At 48.0% G+C, this 23,126-nt stretch overlaps 1 protein-coding gene across 2 annotated transcripts in view; it reads left to right on the top strand.

Annotated features, from left to right (window-relative positions):
* Nucleotides 1-7,271: 7,271 nt before the first annotated feature.
* The window catches only part of VASH2 (vasohibin 2), a 33,954-nt gene continuing 18,099 nt past the window's right edge, over nucleotides 7,272-23,126 (top strand). The window contains exons 1-3 of one of the 2 annotated variants that reach the window (XM_066178297.1): nucleotides 7,272-7,766; nucleotides 12,965-13,053; nucleotides 15,295-15,351. In XM_066178297.1, coding sequence (XP_066034394.1) covers nucleotides 7,464-7,766; nucleotides 12,965-13,053; nucleotides 15,295-15,351 — 449 coding nt within the window. In that variant the 5' untranslated portion in view covers nucleotides 7,272-7,463. Of the gene's footprint in view, nucleotides 7,767-9,866; nucleotides 9,943-12,964; nucleotides 13,054-15,294; nucleotides 15,352-23,126 lie in introns of those variants that run through there. The other variant, XM_066178298.1, reaches the window with a different exon arrangement.

Genomic DNA, 23,126 nt, shown 5'->3' with positions numbered 1-23,126 from the left:
GTCGTTATTCTTTTAGAAATCAAATTGTCCAGCTTGTTGCCAAGAGAAAAAGAAGTTAAAATATAACAGCGCGGTTTCCAAGGCTGTGCATAGCTTTTTCTTCATTAAATATTGGAAGGCAACTTGATTTTTTCAGAATAATTCATCAGCTGGTTCTGAACAACCCTGCAGGCATTGGACAGAATGTACATCCTGTGTGGAATGAAGAGGCACTGTCCCACAGGAGTGAGAATGACTCACCCAGGGATCATTAACTGGCTCCAGCGGACTTGAATTTGTGTTATCTTCTGCTCCCAATGAACAACTGAATTTTCTTCGGGCCCTCATGCTAAAAGCCTGAAATTCACTTAGAGGCTAATGCCTAAAGCCTAGAAATACCATGATTTCTCATCTTGTCACTGCCCCACTGAAGCGTCAAAAGGGTAGGGAAGCCCTCAGAGGCTCGGAAGCTTGATGTTGTCCAAACCAGACTGTCATCAGGGGAGATACAGAGGTCCCCCAGCTTTTGGGGAACAGAATATCCCATGATCAGTGTGATTTTTCTGTGACCTACTCCATCTGCTCAGAATGTGAGAAACAAATGAGGGTTGAAATGTCTGTATGCACCGAGAGCATTCGGAAGTCTCCTTGAAGTCTGCAGCTTGCATGATTACACAGCATTCCTGGGTTCTGGGTTTGATTCCAAACCCAGAAGGTGCTCTGTAGGCTTCAGTTTGCTCTGAAAATTACTATCATTCATGGCAAATAATAAAGATGGCTGAAAAAAAGTAATTTTGCTCCAGATTACTCTATTTCCTTTAAGAGCTTTATTTTTAAAATTACTACGGCTTTTGAATTTTACTGTCACCTTCAGGTGCTTCTGCAGCATTTTGATTACTCTTCCATCATTCTCTGGAGAGGGGGACTCTTAATCTGCAGAACACTGTCTCCCAGGGATGCTTGAAGTGATGCTTCAGATCAAAAATTGTTTGATGAAATCATCAGTGTCATGATGACACCTTGTAGCACCATGGCATTGAGAACACTAAATCACACATTTCTCTTTGCAGGTTTCACACAGCATCTCAGCTCAAAGGCTTTTGGTGTTTGGGCTTGTGGCACATTCTATTGCTAGGCTAAATAACTTTTCCAGTCCACTTTTCTTTCTTCCTGGAAAGAAAAGGCATTTGAGGAACTTTATTACATAAGGACAACATTTGGTCAGTGTTTCCTAACCAGCATCATGTAATTCCTAGAGGGCACAGGTTATCCCATAGCAGAACTAGACTGCTTAATTTATTTCTGATCAGCAGCAACAATTGTGCTTCTAACCTCAATCAGGCAAGGGTTTATTGCAGTACATTCCTCTCTTCACACAGGCAGGGATGACTCATGTGCTCACTTGGCAGTGGAAGTAAGTCCTGACTCTCACCTTTGGTGCCACCACTGGCAGGTTCCTTGTGACAAGGCCTGTGGGTGCTGACGATTGCTGAAAAGAAATTTCATTTCCAGGTAGCAGATTTTTTTCAGCCATTGCCTTTGTCTACTACCTGTATTTTTATTATGCAGTTCCCCTGGGGAAAAAAAAAAAAAGTGATTGTGCTGCGTAGTTTACCCTCTGACTAAAGGTTAAATACGTAATTAGTAAAAAAAAATAAAAATAATGCCAATATTTATGGAAGGTTAGATGAGTGTGTTCTTGTTTTTGCAAACAGAGCTTGCTGCAGAGAACAAATCATGTGATATGGTGTCACATAAGACCTTCACAGCAAACTATGGATGTAATTACTTTCCCAAGGTACTGCAAGGTTTGAGACTGAAACTTTGGAACAAGACAGGAGTAAGGCAGGCTAATTGGGATGCTGATGTTGTAGCACTCAGAAACAAGAGTTTCACCTGTATCTGATGCCATCAGTTGTAGACCAGAGTGAGGTGATACGAAGTATGGGAAAGGCTATTTCACTGTCAGCAAAGGCTCAGTCAGGTTACTAGGACATGCTGACCTGCAATGGGGAGTGGAAAGTTAAAATCTGCAAAGCAGTTTTGAGGAAGGTCTGATTTATAGGCTTTTCATGACACTTTGGAGTTTTCTGAATGCTTTTAAAAACATTTTTTAGTGCAAGGAAATCTCGCCTGTTGGACTAGTCTGAGAACAACTGGAGTCCATTGAGTCCCATATAAAATAAACACCATAATGATTTGTTGCAGTAGAATTATTGCAGGACTTCCAGGACTTGCTCAGGCAGAAAACAAAACATGCTGCTGAAGGTCTTCATTGGTGCAGCTAAAGCAGCTGATGGCTGTTTTTTCTGCTAGACCATTGCAAAATAAACAGTGTGTTAAGAGTTCTCAGAAAGCTCCAAGGAAGCACACCCTCGAGCATTTCTTTTATAGCTTGGGTTTTTTTTAAAGTCTGCATTACATATTTATTTTCCCAGTGACCACAGGGAAGTTTTATGAATACAGAAAGTTGTTCTCATTGGTTATGCAAACTACTTCTGTAAACTTGTACCAATGGCCATGCCCATATTGCCATGGTTGCATCCTTATCACAGTTTGACCTTTAATTTCATTACTAAAAAAATCCCATTCCAGCATAACGTTCAATTTAGGAAAAAAAGCCCCAAACAAATAAATTTTATATTCCTTTCAAAGGATCAAATGAGGTCACTATGGTCTTTTCAGGAAATGGGCCAATATTTGCATTGAAAAAATGCAATTTACTTACAGCAGGCAAATTTTCTTGACCTGTGTTTTTCTGCTGCCTCTGCAAAGCTGAAGCACCTCTGTAGGATTAACTATTCTGGACTGCAACTGCTTTGCTGGCTCCTAAATGCAGAAAAGGCCATTAAGATCACTTGGCCTGACTTTAGCAGAATAGTGTGCCTAAGCTGGTGTCAGGCAAATCCACAAACACCAGAGGTGTCCTGCAACTTTATTGGAATAAAGGGAGTCCGCCAGGGCACGCACCCGCGGGGTTTTCTCTCTCGAGGTTTCAGAGGGTGCAGTCTCCTTTTATCCTAAACTCCCGGCTTCACCTTGCCCTCTTCCTTTCGCCATTGACCGAGATATTAGGACGGTATAGCCTTCCCGAACTGCCTACCACATATTCCCCCCTTGAACCTACTAGTTTACCCCAAAGTTCAGAAACTCAGGCCTGTGCAGACCCCTCCTTGTTTGTTTAAAGAGCTGAGCTGTCTGGGCTCTGCAACGAATGTGCTGCCCAGAGTTAGCAGAAACATTAAAGCCCATTTCAAAGATGTTAACACCCAGATCTTCACCCATCAAATTGTTTGTAAAGACATCAGCTTTCCTCTCACCGGGAACGTACCCAAGCTTCAGGCTTTTGCACTGACTGCTGCCAGCTGGAGATACTGGGCACATTTCTTGCTCCACCAGTAGCTGATACTGATACCTTCAGTGAGTGCAGAGCACTTAGTGTCCACTTTTACTGACCTGGGAAACAACCAAGGTCCAGATCTGTCCTGTTACCATCTGATAGAAGGAAAAAGATGAACAAGCTTTTGCTTCCCAGCACTGCCTTGCATGGCAGCAGATTTAAACACCCCCTTCTTGCACAAAAGAAAACTTCATCTGTTCCTAGGAGGGTTGGAACAAAACGTGTCTCCTGCCCCTGCTGGCTGGGCTGCTGGAGCAGCTTGCCTCTGCCTGCCTGCAGAGGCATCAAAGCAAATGCACCAGGGTCAGCTTTGTGGCATGGCTGTGGCTCCGAGAAGGGTGGTATTGTAGACTGGGACCCGGGGAATTGCCACGTGGCCTGGCTTGGAGAGGTCCAAGGTTGCAGAGCGAGGGCTGCCCAGGCAGAGCAGGGGATCTGCAAGGGCAATCGGCTGACCAGCCCATCTTTTGCTGCAGTGCTGCTGCTGCTCTTGTTTCACTTCTGGGTTTGTTGCCCCCCTTGCGGCCCTGGTAGCACAGGGTGGCATTCCTGTTCACAGTGAGAAGTATTTTCACATAACAAGGTTTGTTGATAGCAGAGTAGAAAGATCTGCAGATCAGAAAACCACCGAATTTCAAAGCAGCAAAGCAGGAGCATGAGACCTCGCAGGCCATGAGGCAGCAAATGACACCAGCCTGGCTGCAGCTCCCTCTCCTGAGGCCAGGTCAGCCTGGAGCTGCTGCCCAGGAAAGCTTGCTGCTGCTGGCTCCTTGCCCAAGAAGGGCTGTTTGGAAACAATGGGTAATAGAGGAAGTGTTTTCCCAGACAAGCCCAAATAAATACGTGAATGAACTTCCTCTGCTCAATATCACAGGGCAGTAAGGGTTTGCTGTGTGGCTGGGCTGAATTCATTGCTGTTTGCAAGAGGATGCTTTCAGAGGAGGAGGACACTGGGACTCCTTGTGGGAGTGTGGGGATGGCACTTTGGAGAAGAAGTCTGCTTGGAAAAAAGTGCCAATGCTGATATCACCTTGCTGCCATGGTGCAAATTAAGAGCTATTAATTTTCCTGCACTCGGTTGTGTAATTGCACTGCAGGGCCTTTTGAATGCTGCATTTAAATGAGTCTGCAATTGGAAATAATGAAGGTTAAAACCCTCTTACATGATGATTGTATGATCAAATTAGTTCCTTTGACCCAGAAAGCAGCTGTGGTAGCAATGAGCTCTGCATTAGGAATAAGACTTGATTTGAGGTGCTGTTCAGAGCTAGCTTTAGAAAGGTACATCCACACAAAGTGACTGAATTTCAACGTCAATCAGGTCTGGAACACTGGGACAGAGGTTGGGCAGGAACCTGGTGTGAGAGGAAGACCTGCAAACAGAGCAGGGAGAAAGGAAGCTCTGCTGAGAGTCACGGTATCCAAATTAGGTGACCCCACGAGGTGAAAGCCATTGGATACTGGGGGCATGATGCATACCCCATCCTGCTTTTACTCATCTTGAATGTCTGTTCATAACTAATACCAGGGAGGGCTTTGGCTAATCCAAAGCAGCATTATTCTATTTTTATGCTTAATTTGTAGCTGGTGAGAGGGTTATTAAGACTTTCCCTTAGTTGGAGAGACTTAGGGGACTCTTATTTCCTTAGGCTGTTTCAAAGTTGCCTTTAGCTCCAGGACCTCAGCTAACTTCTGCCCTGCCTCTCCAGCCCCACAGCTGGCCTTGGACACACTGACTGACCTCTGGGAGTTCAACATGTCACTCTTCTGTCTGAGCATCAGGGAGGAGCTGGTAAGAATTTTCTTTCTTTCAGTCCTGATTGGAAGTGGTCTGAATGCTGCAGGCTGCTATGAACAGAGCTGTGGTGTCCAAACCTTGCCATGCCCCCTTACCTGTCCGGTCAGGGAGAGTCCTTCCCTCCAGCATGGAGCATGCCCTGACATGGTGGATGCAGGAGGCTTTGAACTGCAAAGCGCATAGCATCACTCTAATCTTCACCCTTCCAGGGCGGCTAAGAAGTGGGTGGGTGTAAGAAAACACAATCTGAAGGTTCCTGGCTGCTCTGGGCAGTGAAGAAGCACTGAGCAAGGCTGTGACAGCCTCAACATGGTTGCCTGTTCCAACAGGGAACAAGGCTCTGGGATATATGTGGCTGTCAGCTTGTGTATCAGCATCTTTGAGGATGACATTCTGCTGTGTAATCTCAGTACTGCAGGCTCTGTCACATGCAGTGTGCCCCTCAGCTGCTCACACATGGATGCCACCACCTGCACAGTCCCATTAGTTCTAAGACCCAGGTCTCAATGATTTTCAGGCTTCCCCCTGGCTCTGCCCCAGTGAACTTGCAGACTTACTTGGCCTTCCTTTCCTTGCACTGAGCCTCCCTTGGCTCCTTGAGAGCCCTCTCCTCTGTGTCTGCAGCCATCTGCAGCCTCTCTGGGTCTCTGTGTTTCATCATCTCCCATTGGGAGCTCATCTTGGTGCTCTCACATCTTGCTGATGTTCAGCATCATCTGCGCTCCAGAAGGAGAGACTGTGCTTCCCCTGGGATCCTGCTCCTGCTTCCAGACCCAGCAGGGTGCGTGTGTGCGTGTGGGTGTGTGTGTATCATCTCAGCCCAGCATGGATGCACATTTTCCCTCCAAATGCTGCATTTGCTTGATAATTAGGGAAATGCAGGACATAGTGGAGAGGGTGAAGACTTCACAGCAGCTCTAAATCCACTCTGACCTTTACCCCTTTCCCCCGGATTGTGTTGCCATTTACACACAGAGCCCCCACATTCAGCTCGGGGGGTTTCCTACACCAAAATCTCTTGGGCTGAAACCTGACACTGGGCAAACCATGTAAACTGAAGCCCTTGATTTGCTTTAGCTGATGGAACAGCTTTTCGCTGTCCTCCCTCCTGTTAAACCCCCTGATGAGATTCTGGCATACCATGTGGCCAGGGGACAGCAGGGAGGATTACGGGTAGGACTCACAGAGACATCGGCTCCTGTGGAGAGTGATTAGCAACTCAACATACACTCCTGGCTGCTGAGAGCCTTCGGGAAGCTGATTAGGGCACCGCAGAAATGTATTCCTGTCTGGGAGCAGGGGAGATCAGAGTGGCAGCAGATTCTGAGTGCATGGGCAGGGGACGCGAGCAACGTTTTTCAGAATATTTGTATCCGATGGGGGGGTCACTCGGAGCTCTAGGAGATGCATTAAACTGTTGTGCTTGATATGAAGAGCTGAAAATTCCCGTCCGAGGGTGGCCGTAGCCATCAAGGCACGGTGGGCGCTGGAGAGGGCAGCACGGCCAGTTCTCTGCCCGGGCCCGGGGCGCTCCTCTGCCCACCCCTCACAAGCGCCCGGTGCCTCTCTCGCAGCGCTCTGCCTTCCGGATGGGCTCTCACTGCTACCGCCGTAACGCTGAGTGCTTAGCAGGGGATCTTCCAGCTCCGTTGGGAAGGACGGAACAGCCCGGCTCTCTCCGATGAGGAGTTTCACCCTCCGGCGTCCATCACGCACGGCTGGGCTCGGGCTGGGCTGTGTTTGGCTTGAAGGCATCTCCTCGGCTCGGAGGAGCCGGGCTCGGCTCTTCTGGGTTCGGCTGGGCTGGGCCGGGCCGGGCTCGACCTGGACCTGGCTCGGTTCGGTTCGGTTCTGTTCGGCTGCGGGCGAAGGCGCTCCAACTGCGCCGCCCGGTTGTGGTGTCTCGGGCCGTCCAGCAGGGGGCGCCTCCCGGCGGCGTCTCCGCCAGTGGCGGCCCGCCCCGCCCCGCTGGCCCCGCCCCTCTTTGTTGCGGCGGCCAATGGGGGCGCGCCGCGGGCGGGCGGGCGGCCGGTCGCGCGGTAACGCGCGGCATGGCGCGCGGCGCGGGGCGCGCCCCCAGCGCGGCCGCGGCCGGTACCGGGGTCGGGACGGGGCGCCCGGAGCGAGCGGGATAACGCGGCTAGCGAGGGAGCGCCCCCGGCAGGCTCCTCCGCACGCCGGTCACAGGCGCACACACAGACATACACATACGGAGCGGCCGAGCGGCGGCGAGGCCGCGGGGCACATCCCGGCAGCGGTCCCGGTCCCGGGCATGGCCGCGGGGCCATGACGGGCATGGCGGGCGGCGGCGGCGGCCGCGGGAGCAGCCGGCGTGCGGCGGCCGGCAAGGAGGGGGGCCGGTCGCGGAGCGCCCAGCCGCGGGCGGCGGGCGGCGGCGGGAGCGGCGGGGGCTCGGAGGAGGAGGAGCAGGAGCAGCAGCGGGACGGCGGCTCGCTCTTCCTGGTGAACAAGAGCGGCTTCCCCATGGACGGGCAGACCTGGGAGCGGATGTGGGGGCACGTGGAGCGGGTGCATCCCGACGGCGGTGCCGTGGCGGCGGCCATCCGGAGCGCCACCCGCCTGGCTCGGGTAAGGCGAAGCCCCCGTGTGTCCCCTCGTGCGGGAGGAGCCGGTGACGCGGAGCCCGAGGTCCGGCGGCGGCCGCGTTCTGTGCGCCTCGAGAGGCGCCGGGGCCGGCGGGAGGGTGTGACACCGCAGCCCGGAGGATGCTCTCGGCGCAGCGGGGAGAAGGATGGGGCGTCTGCCGTCCCCGGAACGGGGCACGGGGGCTGCGGGGTGCTTAGGGGATGCAGTTGGTGTCCTGGGGAAGAAGGGAAGAAAATTACTCCTTTTAGCTTGGGAAGAAAAAAGCAGAAAACGAGAGTTAAAAGAAATCTTCAGGGGCTGAGTGAAGCACTTTGTGCAATTTAAAGCAGGTTTTTCTTTTCCATTTGGAACACAGGCATTTCCTTAAACGCAGCGTTGCTCCTCAAGTGTAACAAGGGATTTAAAACTCAGACATTTCATTTCCAGTATGTGGAAAGATTCCAAATGCTTTTGTCTGGTACGTTCCTCAGTACAAGCCCCAAACAGCGCTGCCTCACCCAAATCTTTTTTCCTCCAGCCACCAAATAAATTGTTGATGTCTGCTGTTGTTCCAAAGCTTTTCGACACTGTGCTGTATTACTGCTCACAATGTCTTTAACACTCTCTCCTTTGGCAGACTTTGAGCTTGATTCACTCCTCGCATCAAGCAGCAGTAATGTGAGCTGAAGTCTGGGTTGATTCATGCACCCCTCTGAGCTCTGGGGTGAGACGGTTGTACTGCTGTTGTCATGGTCCAAGCTGTCAGTGATACTGACATGAACCATATGCCTGTTCTTTTCTTGGAGTAGAAAGGAAATTCTGTGCACAGGGAAGTTGAAAGCTAATTGTGTAAGGCTGTATTGAGAAGGTGCTTGTCAAATAAGATGTGGGGTGAAAAGGCCTTTCATCTCTCTTCTGCAATGTTTAGTCCAGTGCAAGTGCAAAAGGGACGATCTCTTTCCACTCGGCTCTCCTTGTGCTGGAACCAGCCTTTGTTTGGATGGGGGAGCATATCCAGCTAAAGAATGATCAGGTTATGCTGAGTTTGTGGTTCCTTGGTGTGGTTCATCTTGTACTTACACAAGCACTTGAGGTGGAAATGAAGGGGCAGGGAGAGGGCAGAACTTCTTGTTTCAGCAGCCTGACCAGCTTAGGCCAGTCTAGATGGCCTGCAAGCCCATTTGGTGTTAAGAGATGGCAAAGCACTTGCTAGACTTGACTTTCATCCTTTACTTCCCAGCTCCGGAGCATGTAACTTTTACTGGTGACAGCCGTGGTGACTGACAAAGCATCTAGTGAGAGACATGCCAGTGGCTCCAGTATGCTGGCCTGTACACTGTATTCCTGTGGGATTGTCCCAGAGAGCATTGCCCATGGTTTCTTCCTCAGTGCCACAGCCCTGGGCTGACTCTCTGTAGCATGCGTGTAAGCTGGGCAGAATAAAAATTGTTTTGAAATCTCCCTGGCCAAACCATTTGATGGTGATGGTCAGTGCCCAATGCTATAGGAGTTGTACTCCTCCAGCACTGCCCAGAAGCAAAATCTCTGTTACAGTGATTAATTTCTTCAGGGGCAGGAGGATGTGGTGCCCTCTGTGATTAACTCTTGCTGGCTAAGTGTGGGACCTCTGGGGTCAGAGAGTAGTTTGAGGACTACCTGGGCCTTATTAGGGCCAACACAGCTCAGGTGAGCAAATGAAGGTTAGGAGAAGGGTTTTTTTTTTGTTTGTTTGTTTGTTTGTTTGTGGTTTTTTTTTTTTGGTTTTTTTTTTTTTTTTTTTTTTTTTTTTTTTCCTACAAAGTGGTAGTGGATTACCGAAGCTGTAGTGGTAATTTCTGGATCAGAGTAGGAATGTGAGTGAAGACCTGTTCCTTAAATGGTGGTACAAATTTTCTTAATTGGCTTATGCTGCTGGGTATGTGTCACCCTGCAAAAGATCAGGTACTGCTGTTTGGGGGTGATGAGGGAAACTTGTGCCTATGAGAAGATGATTTGTAATCTGCTTGCATTGATAGTTGGTTCAGGCTGAATGAGTGGCGTGTGCAACTGCTCCATTTCTGCATCTGATCTGTTCTTAATCCCTAGTGATGGGAGAGAGTTTTCATCCCCTCTCCAAGAAGCTCCACTTGATTGCTCTAATCATCTTGGCATTAGTCTCAGCAATCATACACGCAGGGTGGTAAGTAGCTTCTGGCTGTGTCAGTGAGGATGTCCTTACTGGAACAGATGCAAACTGCAGAGGTGCAGGGCTATGTCTCTCTCGGGAGGCAGAGTCCTTACAAAAAGCTGGCTTGTCTGCAAGGGCAGTTTCGGAACCTGTGGGGTCCCCACCTCTGACTGTTGGCTTGAGCTCTGGGAACAGTGCAGGCTCACAGTTTGGAAGGGCTGTGCAGTCCTTTACCTGTACTGTGATCTTTGAAATATTTTGCGATTGTTATAAATTAAACCTCTCAGCAGCTTTGAGGACTCTTGCCTGTCAACTTCATCCGTGCTGAGTAACAGTGTGCTTGCAGGGGGAGCTAGTAGAAAATGACTTTCTGGTGATTAAGTGAGACAGTGGAATGGAGCAAAATGAGTTTCACACAGGATGTCTGTGGTGAACTGAGACTACAGCATTTCCAGCCATGGGATGAGTCTCCAGCTCTGCCACGTGGTCTTGCACTGCAGCAGCTCCACTGTCTGGAGCTGCTGTTCCTTGGAAAGACTGATATAAGGTCAAGGCTTTTCATCTGACTCGTCTCTGAATCTCACTTGCTTTACAAATTCATGATCTGCAGTGCTGTGTCTGCATTTCCTCTTGCCATCCATTACCTCCTGCTACAAACCCTTGCCTGCTCCTTGCTGCTGTGGATGCATACCAGGAGCTGGAGGGCTGCATTCTCAATCACAACAAAGCTGTGCTTTCCTTCCCTTGTTGTATTATGCAGCCCTGGCTTCTGTTCATGCTGGGTGGGTGCCCAGGATCAGTCCTCCTGCAGCTGGGGCAGGGATCAGGAGGGGGAAAATGTTAGGAAGTAGTGGGAGTGGCATGTGGCTCCCCACTGCCTGGCCTGGCTGGCAGCATGGTTTGTGTGTGTGTACTGCCTGCCCTGCACTGGAGAGAGGAGAGCAGTGCTGCCCTACGTGGGCTCAGGCTTATGGATGCTCCTCCCTTCTTGCTGAGATCTGGAGGGGCTTGGGCCTCCTGGCTCAGCAGGCCTGCTGAGGTAACTGGAATATGTTCTAGTCAGTGGGAAAACCCTGGTTCTCTTTCCTAGGCTATGCTCTGGTATCTGACACGATCATCTTCCTTGGATAATGTGATCCCCTTACCTTGGAGATGGGGAGCACCTCACTTGGAGGTCTGAACCCTCTGCTGAGGGAGGCCACTGTGGGTTTCAGGAAGGGCTGTGTCTGTCACACAGGTGCTCTATCCCTATGGGGTGCCGTCCTGGGTCCCACAGGAGTGTGAGGGCTGGGAAAAGGATGAAATCCCCACTTCTGCAGCTGCCAGGCCCCTCACTGGCTGGGGCTCCCATTGCCTCAGGGTGTTGTGTAAGTGCAATGCAAGCAGCTAGAGCTTCTGTATCTTTGAAGCAAAGGACTGAGTATGTTGGAGCAGAAATGGCCACCCTGGGAAGGTGTGACAGCCCTGCCATAATTCCCTTTGTCAGCTCCTTGCTGCTTCTGAAACTTGAACCTTCTCTGGTGTGTTGAGTCCAGGTCTGCCTTCGTGCTGGAAGGGACAGGTGAATAATTCATCCAGCCCAAAGGGGCTGCGTGAGAAAGGAACCTGTGGAACCAAAAAATGCCTCTAATGAAGAGCTTAGGCATGAAAATCATGATTAAGAAACGCTAATGAGTCTTGCTCATAACTCCCAGTGGTGAGAGGAGAAAGCTCATGTGTGCAGGCATGCCTGTGTAGCACTGGGATGGCGGGGGCGAGCTGGAAGCCTTGCCATCTGCTTGCCACTTACAGTGTCTCTGTGTGCCAGTGGTGTAGGAATCTCTGGTTTGGTGTTTTTTCCCCCCTTCTCCAAGGTGTACTTACTGCTTGACTGTAGTAACTCACTGTGTGTAGTAAATGCTGGGTTTTGTTGCCTTGGGATTACTGGTGCTCGTTCTCTAAAAGCAAACACGCAATCTTAACGGAGGTGGGAATTGGAGAGGAAAGTCTATGTGGCAGAGATGGTCCCATAGCACCTGAACTTGCTATTCTTATCAGTAATTGCTGACTTGAAGTGTATTAAGGATGGTGATATGTCACTTTATGAGCTTTAAACTATGGTTACGGCGATGTGGGCCCACAGACGCTTTTCTTTGCACCTTGTTGCAGCTGCCCAAATTGCTGGTTCCTGAATTCAAATCTGTATTAATATTCAAATAAACTGCTTCCGCCACTGTGAGAATTGTGGTAACTTCTTTTTATCCATGCTGTCCACTTTAATATCTGCTGACCCCATGTTTTGTGGTCTCACCCATGAAATAAGTGGACTTGGAACAAGGCTGTGCCCCCTTCCTGCTTGGCTGCAGGCTCAGGAACCAAATAGCTGTGGGGATTAAACATGGATTGAGGGCCTGCCTTCTTAAAATGCTTAGGCACAAGCAGATGTCTTATGAGATTTTGGAAAAATCCCATTATGTTGCCAGTCTATATCTTTAAGTGTCTTAATGTCATTAAATATTTGGGTCCCAGGTGGTCTTCTAGGTGCTGTGCTCTCCCTCCCCAGCAAGCGTGCTGCAGACACATGGCAGATGGGAAATTATGCAGCCCGGGATCCTTGTCTCCTTTTATCTTTCTCTTGCGGTGAAGGAGGCCAAAAATTAGACCTGAAATGACTTCCTAGGGGAGGAAGAACAGCAGAGTCAGTGCTGGGACTCTGCTCATCCAAACTGCCCTGTGCTGGGGGCAAAATGGGAAGCATAGGCTTTCTGTGCTGGGCTGCCTACCTGCATAGGATGATGTTTGAGGGATGTTGGCAGCTCTGATGATCCGCCTGCCATGGCTTCTCTGTGCAGGGACATGGCTGGCTCTGCTGCTGGGGCAGCCCCTGTGGTCAGCAGGATGACTTTGCCTGATGCTTGAGTTCACGTGGGGCTTAAGCCATCTGTGCTGCTGCGTTGTGTTGCACTAAGCACATGGCTCTGCTCGAATAAATCACTTATCTGCTCTGCAGGGAGCCGTGGCTGTCTAACCTCTTTATCTTTTTTCTTGTGTCCAGCCCTCAGTGCCGCCAGTGCCAAACTACAAGCTCTCCATGTCAATCCCAGAATGGCTCCAGGCAATACAGACCTACATGAAGATGCTGCAGTATCCTTCTCCAGCGTGTGGTCTCCGGAAAGAAGGCTGACTTACGCCTGGTGTGATTTAACAGAGCTTTACTGAAGCTTTAGCTGGTTGCAAGGGCTTGGGATCATTTGGGGGTAAAAGGATGCCTCCAGGGATTTGTGGTAGCAGCACTGAGCTTGTCATAGCAATCCTCTGGGAGATGTAATTAACTTTAAATTATACTGAAAAATTTAACTGAAGTGTCATTGGTAGGAATAGAAGTGCTTATTTTGAAGTTGATTTATGAGGATATTATGATCGGATCATGATGCCTGGAGAAATAATATGGCATCTCGTCATAAAGTGACTAAGAGAGAACCAGTGTTGTGGCAAACCCTTTCTCCCTCTGCCTTGGCAGGCCCTGTAGGTTCCCTGAGGATTGCCTGTGCACTCAGCCTGCAGGGAGTGCTTGGGGGGCACAAGCAGCTGTCATGATCCCCAGGTGGGCAGGCTTGCCTGTGATGCAGGAACTGACCAAAGGAATCTCCCTTCCAGATGTCCCACCTTGCTTGGGGGATTCATCAGGGATCAACACATTTATCTGGCCTCTCTGCCACTGCCCCATGCCCAATTCCTGACTTTCCGTTGCTGAGAGATAATTCCAGAGAACATTGCTGGCCCAGATGCTGCTCTTCTGTTTCCCTTTTTTTCCTAAACTCTGCCTTCTTGTCTGTGGGGGTGGGGGGGAAACTGTGGGGATGAGGAATGAGTGTAAAGTCCTGGTAAGGATTAAGAAAGGATATGGGTGGCAGCTGGAAGAACATCCAAAAATAGCAGGCATGGTTATCTTGGTGGGGAGTTGTGGTTGGGATCAAGGCTGCAGCAGCTGTTGTGGGGTGGGAGGCTGGGGCCTGCCTGCTCTGCAGGGGGATGGTGCATTTCCCTTCTTTATGGCGGCCACTTGGCCAGGACAAGAGGCTTGTTTCTTGCTGGGATTGTGCTAGGGAGGATACTGTGTCTATATATATAGAGCTCCAAAAATTACATTATCCCCCACCTCACCCCATAGTGATTTTGAAATCCTGCGTTCTGCTACGTAGCAGGAGCTGGCCTTAGGCACAGGATTTGGATCTGTGTTCAGAAAAGCTTCAGAGCGGGCTGGGGAGTGAGCTTCCTTTGAGGGCTGAAAGAGGATGTATGCTTTGTGCAGAGCACCCTGAAAGGGCCTCATGAGTTAGGTTTTGAAGGCAGGAGGGAAGTAAAGCCTTGTTTGTTGAGCTTTCTGAACTCTAATTGAAGCCAGTTCAGGGCATCCTGGTGAGAGCTGGAGTTTTTATTTAGGCTATAGTTATACATCCAGCAGCTGTGCTGTTTATGCCTTGCAAGCAACTCTTTGTTCCATGGGGTCACCTGCTTGTGCCATGGTATCTGCCTTGGTATCACCAGTTTTACTGGCATGAACATTTTGGTGGAAATAGAATTTGGGTACTAGGTTAGGAAAGAGATTCAACTGGAAAAGTACCCTAGCAAAAGTAAGGGCAGTGTGATTTTTTTTTTTTTACAGAGCTTTATTGGGTTTTTTGTTTTGGTTTGGTTTTTACTGTACAGATTTTTTTCCTGGTCTGAGTTATTGCATTGCTGCTTGAACGGTAATGCTCAAGGAGCAGGGAGAGGCTGCTTCTGGTGATGCTTCTAGGCAAGTGGTGCTGAGATTTGTTTGACTGTCTGCTGGCATCATTTGTGATGAACTTTTCTACTATTAGTGTTAGCTGATGACCTTGACTTGCACTTAGCTGGTTGTTTTCATTTCAAGAGCATTGTATTTTTTTAGAGAATGGTTTGTATTTTCTAAGTGTGAATGGATGCACCTGCAATAGTTTTGGCTGACAGGTCATAGGTGAGCCATGTGGATGATGGAATTAAAAGATTTCTAAAGGAAATAATTTTTTTCAGTCCATGGGTTATGTTGATTGGTTTGTGTAGGTTATGAAAGCTTTCTCTTGCCCAAGTGGGAGACTTCTTTTCAAACTTGCAACCTAGTAGTGAGTGGGACCTAGTGTTATTTTAAATGGTCAGCCTTAATACTTGACTCTGCACCTAGTGCTGTTCATAGGTCCCATAAAACGACAAGTGAAAAGTTTTGCTTTGTGTTTCATATCTGAGAGTCAACGGCTTTTACCACCTGTTTTGTGTTTCATCAGGAATGCTGAAATTTGCCTTTTGAGCAGTGTTATTTTATTGCTTGACTGTTCAAGTTACTTTCCTTTAACAGACAAAATACAGATACAATCACACAGGAACACAGTTCTTCGAGATCAGAAAAACCAGACCTCTAAGTGGGTAAGTGTCACTGGAATTGGTCCAGTGCCCTTGTCCCTGATCACCTGGTATTTAAGCACTGCAGCACCATGGCATGGGAGGGCTGTCTCCTCTGTGCCACAGCTCCTCTGGCAGGGCCACAGCTGCCTCTGTTGCTGCCTTTGTGAGGAGTGTCCCAGCTTGCCGATGGGTGGCAAATGACCATTGAGACCAAGGAGTGGAAGGGCTGTTCTTGCTCAGCTGTGTGGGAGCTGCCTGGCTGCAGGCCAGAGCTGCATGCACAGGGGTGGGGAAACTCTGCTTGTTGGTGTTGGGCTGGGAGGGCTGGGCTGTTTTTCTGTAAACTAAGTAAGTCCTGATATTCTGGTTATGCTGAAATACCCTTTGCGGGTGGTAGGAAGGGATTAGCTGTGCAAAATGCAGCAGGAGCTTTGATATCCTGGGCGCAATAGTTTTCCCTGGAGGCTCGCAATGGACTGTTTAAGATGTGTCCACGCTTCTGCCTTGCTGCTTGTCTTGCTGTTCTGTCCATGTGGTGTACTTGTGCTGGCTGGTGGTGAGTTGTGCAGGGCAAGTATGAATGTGTGCTCAGGGAGCCTGGCAGCAGAGAACTGGGGTCTCTTGCATGTTAGAAGCGCATCATGCTTAGGACAGCTCTTTAACAGAACCTAATAAATTAGCAGGTTAGGGCAGGAAGGGTGTTGACAACATTATGCTTTTATTTTAGGTGAAATTTAGATAAGCAGAATATAATTACTCACATAGACTGGTCTGTCTCTAGTTCTTCCCAGCTCTCTGTCATTAAACTAATGGTCCCTCACTCTAAAATTCCAGTTCTCATCTCAGCTTTGTGTTTCAGGTTTTCGTCTTGCTGACAGCAATCTTTCTCACCTCCTTTATCTAATGTTCACTGCTCTGGTGGAGCTAGTTTAAAACAAATCTTGTGCCTTGAATGATAGATGGGTTTACAGAAGCTTAAACCAATTTTCAAGCTGCTCGCTCATTTTGAAATTTGTCCCATTACTTTTTTCAAAGGATGAAAATGAATTATGCTCAGCACTTACCACTTAAAAGGTCGTTGTCTTCCTGGGCTGGATAAAAGCCTGGCTTATGAGGCCTTCCCTTTCCTAGAAGGGAACAGATACAATGCTCACAGCTGGAGATGTGCCTGTGGTTTTGAGGCATCTCCCAAGTGGAGCCCTTTTCTCTGTTTATCTGCCTTAGAGTTTGCTTGGGGTCTGACTCCTCTCCTTTTTGCTGCTTGGAACTTCTTGGAATGGGGTGGCAGGACTTCTGTGTGGTTAAGGATGGTGCCCCTGGAAATGGTCCAACCCCTCAGGGGCTGCCAGCTTTCCAGGCACAGTTGCTTGAATGTGGTGTGTTCTGGACTTGAACAGTGTAGAGTCCTAAGATGTGTGCTGCTTTGCTCCTGGATTGGGTAGATGGGACTGCTGGGAGGAGTGGAGCTGTCAGGAGCATGTGTTGCTGCCCAGATCCTGTTGTACTGCTGTAGAGCTCTAACACTTGCCTGGTCTTGGCTTCTCCAGTTTTGAGAAAGAGAACGTGTGCAAAGCTGTCTGAAGTTCCTGTCATTTTTATGAAACCAAAATTCCAGTTGTTTTTATGAAACTTACAGTTTCTGGTTTAGATTTCAGACCTTTTAAAATTTACATGGCCAAGTCAGGAGGATGAGACCAGACACAATTTTCAGTGGTGCCCAGTGACAGGACAAGGAGCAATGGGCAGAAACTCAAAAGTTTCATCTAAGTATGAGGAAAAGAATTTTTACTTTAGGGCTGGCAGAGCACTGGAATGGGCTGCCCATAGAGGTTATGGAGTCCCCTTCTGTGGAGATATTCAAAACCTACCTGTGCAACCTGCTCCAAATGAACCTGCTTTAGCAGGAGGGTTGGGCATACGGTCTCGTTCTCTGTGTGAACAATGTGTTGATTCCCCTGTAATGTTGAGGTGTGCAGGAAAGCTTCCCTTTCCTTCACCTAGTGTGAGGCCAGTTTCCATCAAAGCTGAAAAATCACCTATCCCTCCAAGTTTTTTCTTCCTGGGAAGTGTGTTGTACTTTGCAAGAAATCTGCCCCCAGCATGGCAATGACAGGTGTCTTGTGCTGAGGTGACAGGAGCTGCTCTGAGAAATTTCCGTGGTGTGAAAGGCCTCACTTGCTGCAACACAGCATTTGCAAGTTGGTCAGGCAAGATGCTGAAAGCCTCCAATTGCCACTGGCTCTTGAAAAATGAGGCTGTTCCCAGAGCTTTATTGACACTAAATATATTGCTGATTTCATAATGTGAGGGCTCAAAGCTAATGAAAGTATTGCAAGATCTTTGGCAGCCGCTCTTTATGACAGCAGTGGCTGGACACAAAGAAGCTGAGTACTAGATGGAATTTGAATATTCATAAATTCATGTGAAAGTGTCCTAAAGCAGCTGGGGCATATTAATGAGTTTTTCTGTTACGGAGGGAGGACTAGATATTGTAGAGATTTACTGCCAGCATCAGTGTGATGTATGAGAAAATAAAAATGCGTGGCTGAGTGTAGGAAGAAGAGCATAAATTATCTATAGGAACTCATTAAGGGATATAGTCTTGCTATAACTCAGTATTTACAATCTCTTTAAGAAAAAGTCACTCTTACTATCAACTTAACTTTTAGAGTGCCAGACACCACGTGGATTTGTCTAGACTACAGATAGCACTTTTGGAAATGCTAGATTTCTGTTGGCATAGCTGTGTGAGCCGGGGTGGCAGAGCTGTGAACCTGTAAACTTTGTGTGCTGTTCTTGTTGTACTGGCAAACTGTGTCTGAAAATGTGCCCGGGTTTCACCTCTCCTGAGTTGGCTGTATTTGCAGAAAATCCAAGTTTATGGGAGTAGCTGCATCCACCGAAGGAGTGCTTTGCTAATGCAGGTATCCTGGGACAGTGCCCTTCATGGGCTTCATGATGTACCTTTTTGTACTAAATAGGTAAAGGGCACCCTGTGAAGTTCAGCTCTCCTGATCCATGTGTGTATGCATGTGATATGAATGTTTCAGACACCAGTAGGACCGGTTTTCCTTTTCCCATACAGGATTATGCTGGCTAAAATTATATTACACTGTTGTTGGTATGACCAGTCTGATAAAAAATGGTACTTTTGACTGACACAGCTGTTCTTTTTAAAAGTTCCAGGGTTAGATCATGTAAGAGCTTTAGGAAAAAAGCGTGTGTCTGGATATCTAGCAATATCTGTAACTATGAATTCAATGTCAACAAGCTGTTACTACTGGGTTTACAAGGAGAGATAAGCCCTCTGGAAGCTTCTGCTCTAGGATGCAGGTGTGAGTCACAATGAGAAACAAATCTCTTTGTCCTCCCCAGAGGATCTGGGGAGGTGCAGTGTTGTACTGTTCCCACCAGTTACGTGCCAGCTGAACAGGGGGACCTACAATGAAGCAGAAATTGATGTTTAGGTAGGTTCTGTGGTCTCTGAGAAATTAGAGCCCAGAAGCTGCTCTGTGAGGAGGGAGAGACATTCGGTGGCTGCAGATGTAATGTGTAATCGATTGCAGTAAAGGAGTGCAATAGGAGCTGTCACGTGGCAGCAGTGCAACCAAATGACAGGGAAGGGGAGACTGGGAATAATACTGTTTCCACACACCATGTTATTAAGGAACACTGATGGGGCTGTCAAGAAAAATGGGCTCATACCAATTCCAGACAATAGACTGCAGAAGGCATTTGAACATCTGCTTCTCTCTGGCACAAAAGGGGAATGTTACAGATACGGTGTGGTGTTCAGCATGTGGTGGAAGTGCTTTTGCTGTTGAAACACTGTTTTTGAGAAGATTCACAAGACTCGTATTTCCTCTGCTCTTTTATCTCCTTTTGTCCCTGCTGGTGCCTTTCGCTTCTCTCTTGGCTTCGTTGTCATGAATGAAACTGCCAGGAGCCTTAGAAAAACTTGGGAGAAGATTTTATGGACCTCATGCAAAATTCATGGGTCTGTGCAAGGAGAATTTTGTGGGAGAATGTGCTGGAGGTTCTCAATAATAAAAAAATTATTCAGTCTTGTAGAAGTCTTTTTGGTGAAGGTAATGGGGAGCCTCTCGCTGAGCACGGTCATCCCTGAAGGGACTCCAGTGTGGTCGGTGCCAGCTGGTGAGATCCTCCTGAAAACACTGAAAGAAATTTGAATCAATTAACAAGGAAGTATCACTATCTGCCAAGGACTAGGGTCTTGAGGGAGGAACAAGCAGCCTGTTCCTGTTGGCTACATTTGTTAGAGGCAGAAGTGTTCACTGTGGTCTGGAATAGAGATCTGCCTGGCAGACATCAGGTGGTGGTGTAAATGCCACAGAGAGGGGGCCTGCAAGGTGCTTGTCTTTGACTGTAGCAGTCTCCCCTGAGAGTTCCTGGAAGAGATGAGCTGCCCCCAGTGCTCACTGGAGCGTGGGGAGAGGTAGACTGTGGGCTAATTCCCAGCTGTCTGATATAAGACTGTAAAGAATACCTATAGATGTGGACTTGTCTTAGGTAACTGTCAAGATTTAAAGAAAATCCCAGAAGCAAACCTTGCTAAGGCAGGGGACTGAAATGCTTGGTGCTGGTTTTTAATTCTTTTCTACCTTCCTTGAATCTCCGTTCACAAGTTTAACTGCAGACTTTCTGGTCACTCTTAATGTCTGAGACAGTGTGATAAGGATTTAGGAGTGAGGGAAAAGAGGGAAAGGATAAATCAAAGAGCACCTGTAATGAGCTGTTTTCAAATGAGCTGAATGCTCTGTCATTTGCCATTGATCCCTTAGAGAACTGACAAGCAGCCTCCAACCCTTAATAATTGTGTTAGAGAATGTGGGGAGGGTGGGTGCTGAGGAAGGCAAAGGTAGCAGCCTTTAAAAAGAATAAGAGAAAAGATAAGTTGAGGAACTTTGAGTTTATCTGCAGTTCAAGGGAAGGGAAAGGCAACATTAATATTGTTGGGCACAGTTTGTTTCTGAGAATGAGCGTGTGAGAGCTTTTGTCAACAAGGGAGAAGACGTGGATGTAATAACTCCTTGTTTTAGTGTGGCTTTTGATAAGGCCACATCTTATCTCTGCAGATAAGGCAGGGACCTTGAGTCTAAATACAACTATTTAATGTAAGGGCCCAACTTGGTGAAAGGCAGCACGCAGAAAGTGGCACTTTGCCAATCTTGCCTAGCTGAGATTGTGAGTTGAGGTGTGTACAGTGTCTGCCCCAGCTCAGTTTTTCCTTAGGTTGGGTAAGACTAGTTGTGTGCTGATGGATGGTTTGCAGTCCAGGCTGGACAAGGTGACAAGGCTTTGAAAAGTGAAACTGGGATATTCAGAGTGATCTCTTGGGCTGGAGCAAACAGGGGATAATTTAGTGAGGGCCAATGCATAGAAGGTTTTGGGAATAGCCAGCTGTGGAGAGCAAAAGACTAGTTTTGCAAAGAGGAGGCTGAGCTTAAAAGAATAAAACCAAACAAAATTCACCAGAAAATCCCAGCCAAAAAATCCCCACCTCTAACAAAAAAACTTCCCAGCCAACCCACAAAAAAACCCCACAAAAAACCACCAGAAGCTGATTCAGTGTGGGCCAACAGGGAAAAGCTAACAGCACACTGGCTTGGTTGCAAATATGCAGTGAAAGTTGGATTCAGAAGGAAATTTGTCTGTTTGTACTGTTGTGGGCTTAGCCAAAGGACAGTAAGAAATGAGTTGGTTGAAGGGATTGCAAAATTGAAAGGAACAAACACTGTCCTTAAATCAAAACCTAAGGGGGAAGCTTTCAGGGGGAGTGAGGGAAGAATTAAATCAAAATCGGTGTCTGCTTTCTCATTTTTACAGAGGAGAGGGTCAATTACAGTCTTTTGCATATACAAATGTCTGTAGCAAGAGGAGAGATGATGAATGGTCTCCATGCCCACTGTGGAGAGCAGAAATAGATCCTGGTTTAATTTGCAAAAAGGGAAGGATTTAGTTTAAACATCAGGGGACCTTCTTAGATGCAAGGTTAAGTATAGGATAGATTAGTTGGTGGGTTCCCAGGCTTTTGAGAAGCCAGTTGAAAGTAGACTGAAAAATAATCTGTAGGGAGTGATTTAGATTTGGCTTATGCTGCCTTGGGCAGAGCAGTGGCTTGGGGATTCTCCAGGGCCTCTGCTTCCAATGCAAACACAGGGTTTGAGGCCATGCTTTGACTCAAGCTTGTTAAAAGTGGAAGAAAAACTCAGTGGCTCTTGAACTGGGTCATGCACATAAACCCTGCGGTCCGTGCTGTAAATGCAGAGAGGAAGCAAACTGTTGCAGAGCACTCCCCAGGATTCCAGGGTGGGTGTGTGTGGGGGCACAGCCTGCCCCAGGAGTGCAGGTGGGTGCTGGTTTGCTGACCACTGGTGGTGCCTCCTGGGCGAGGCTGCCCTCGCACAGACCCTCATCACTGTCCTGCTCCATTGGTACCTCTGAGCTGCCAGGTCCTGCTGCAGCTCCTGGGTCCAGGTGCAGGTTACTGTGTGTGCCTGAGGGGGAGATGCTGCCCCTGCCCCTCAGACCGTGTTAACCAAGCATAGGTCACACCAAATGGCTTGCAGATAAATGGTTTCATGACTTCACATTTTTCTTCATGATGCATATTCATAATCAGCCCCCCCCCCTTTTTTTTTTGTTACTCCCATGTAGTTAGAAGATAGGAAATTCAATGGATTATCTTGTTTATGGATACCTCCCATGCCTCATCTGCACCTAACACTTCTGAGACAGAGACAGGGCTTTGCAGTGGCCACCCTCTGTGGGGGATGAAGGAGCCCCATTGTGTGCCCTCCCCGGGGCTGCTCTGTGCTTCCAGCAGTTCTCTGGGCTTCTGTGGCTGATTGTGAGTGTGGAGGAGGCAGGCAAACTCTAATTAGTCTTCTGTACTGCAGGCAGAGTGTAAGGGGTGGTTGTTTACAAATGAAAAGATAATTTCTAACTTGGATAAATGGGACATGAAATGGCTGTGACAGGCTGTAATAGCACTGGAAGCTCTGTTGTCGCATTCAACACAAGGTTTAAAATGCATGAGGTGGGTGAATCAGAAAGTGGGGGAAACAGACTCTGATGGTTTCAGATGCATATTTTCATAATCTTCTCTAATACAAATATTTTTATCATTTAATGTTGTATTTCCTTAGAGTAGGGATCTGTTTACAAAGCTCTTCCCAGAGAAAGGATATGGACAGAGAAGACTGCAAAAGAAAAGTTATCCTTTGGCTTAGTTTTCAGCTGCACTTTTTTGGGGGGTGTGGGGTGTTTTTTTTGGTGTGGCATTGGATGTGACTGTTTTGGCCTTTTTTAGGCTGGCTGCTTCCAGTATTTTTTTTCCAGGATTTCGGGATCTGTTTGTGGAAGGGGGTAGGTTACCTACTAGGTTAATAGTGCAGTGCCAGTCTGCTTTTATAGCTTTTTCAGCTGACCTGAGGTTGCTTGTTGCTTGTCTCAGTGCTGTCCTTGCCAAATAACTGTACTCCAGAGGTAGTGTCTAGATTGTAACTAAACTTTGGGAACTTGCAGAATCCTGGGCATGCAAAATCCTCGTTTCCTGCACTCCTGCAGGAAATTGTGCGGATTTTGCCACTTTTCCTGTCCAAAGGAGATGTAGAGCAGCAGCAAGACAATAACTCAGTTTGCAGGGGTGTGAAGTGTCTGTGTTGGTAGAGCTTTCTACGGAGCAGGCTTTGATAAAAAGGCAGTCAATTCTTGTCTGCAACCATAGCTATGGGATTATGGAGGCATTTGTGGCTTTTAGGGGGCCATGTAAC

The sequence above is a fragment of the Chamaea fasciata genome, unplaced genomic scaffold, assembly GCF_029207755.1.
Source record: "Chamaea fasciata isolate MVZ Bird 193981 ecotype frontalis unplaced genomic scaffold, bChaFas1.0.hap1 SCAF_3, whole genome shotgun sequence".
NCBI lineage: Eukaryota > Metazoa > Chordata > Aves > Passeriformes > Sylviidae > Chamaea > Chamaea fasciata.
This window is presented reverse-complemented; position numbering and strand designations above follow the sequence as displayed.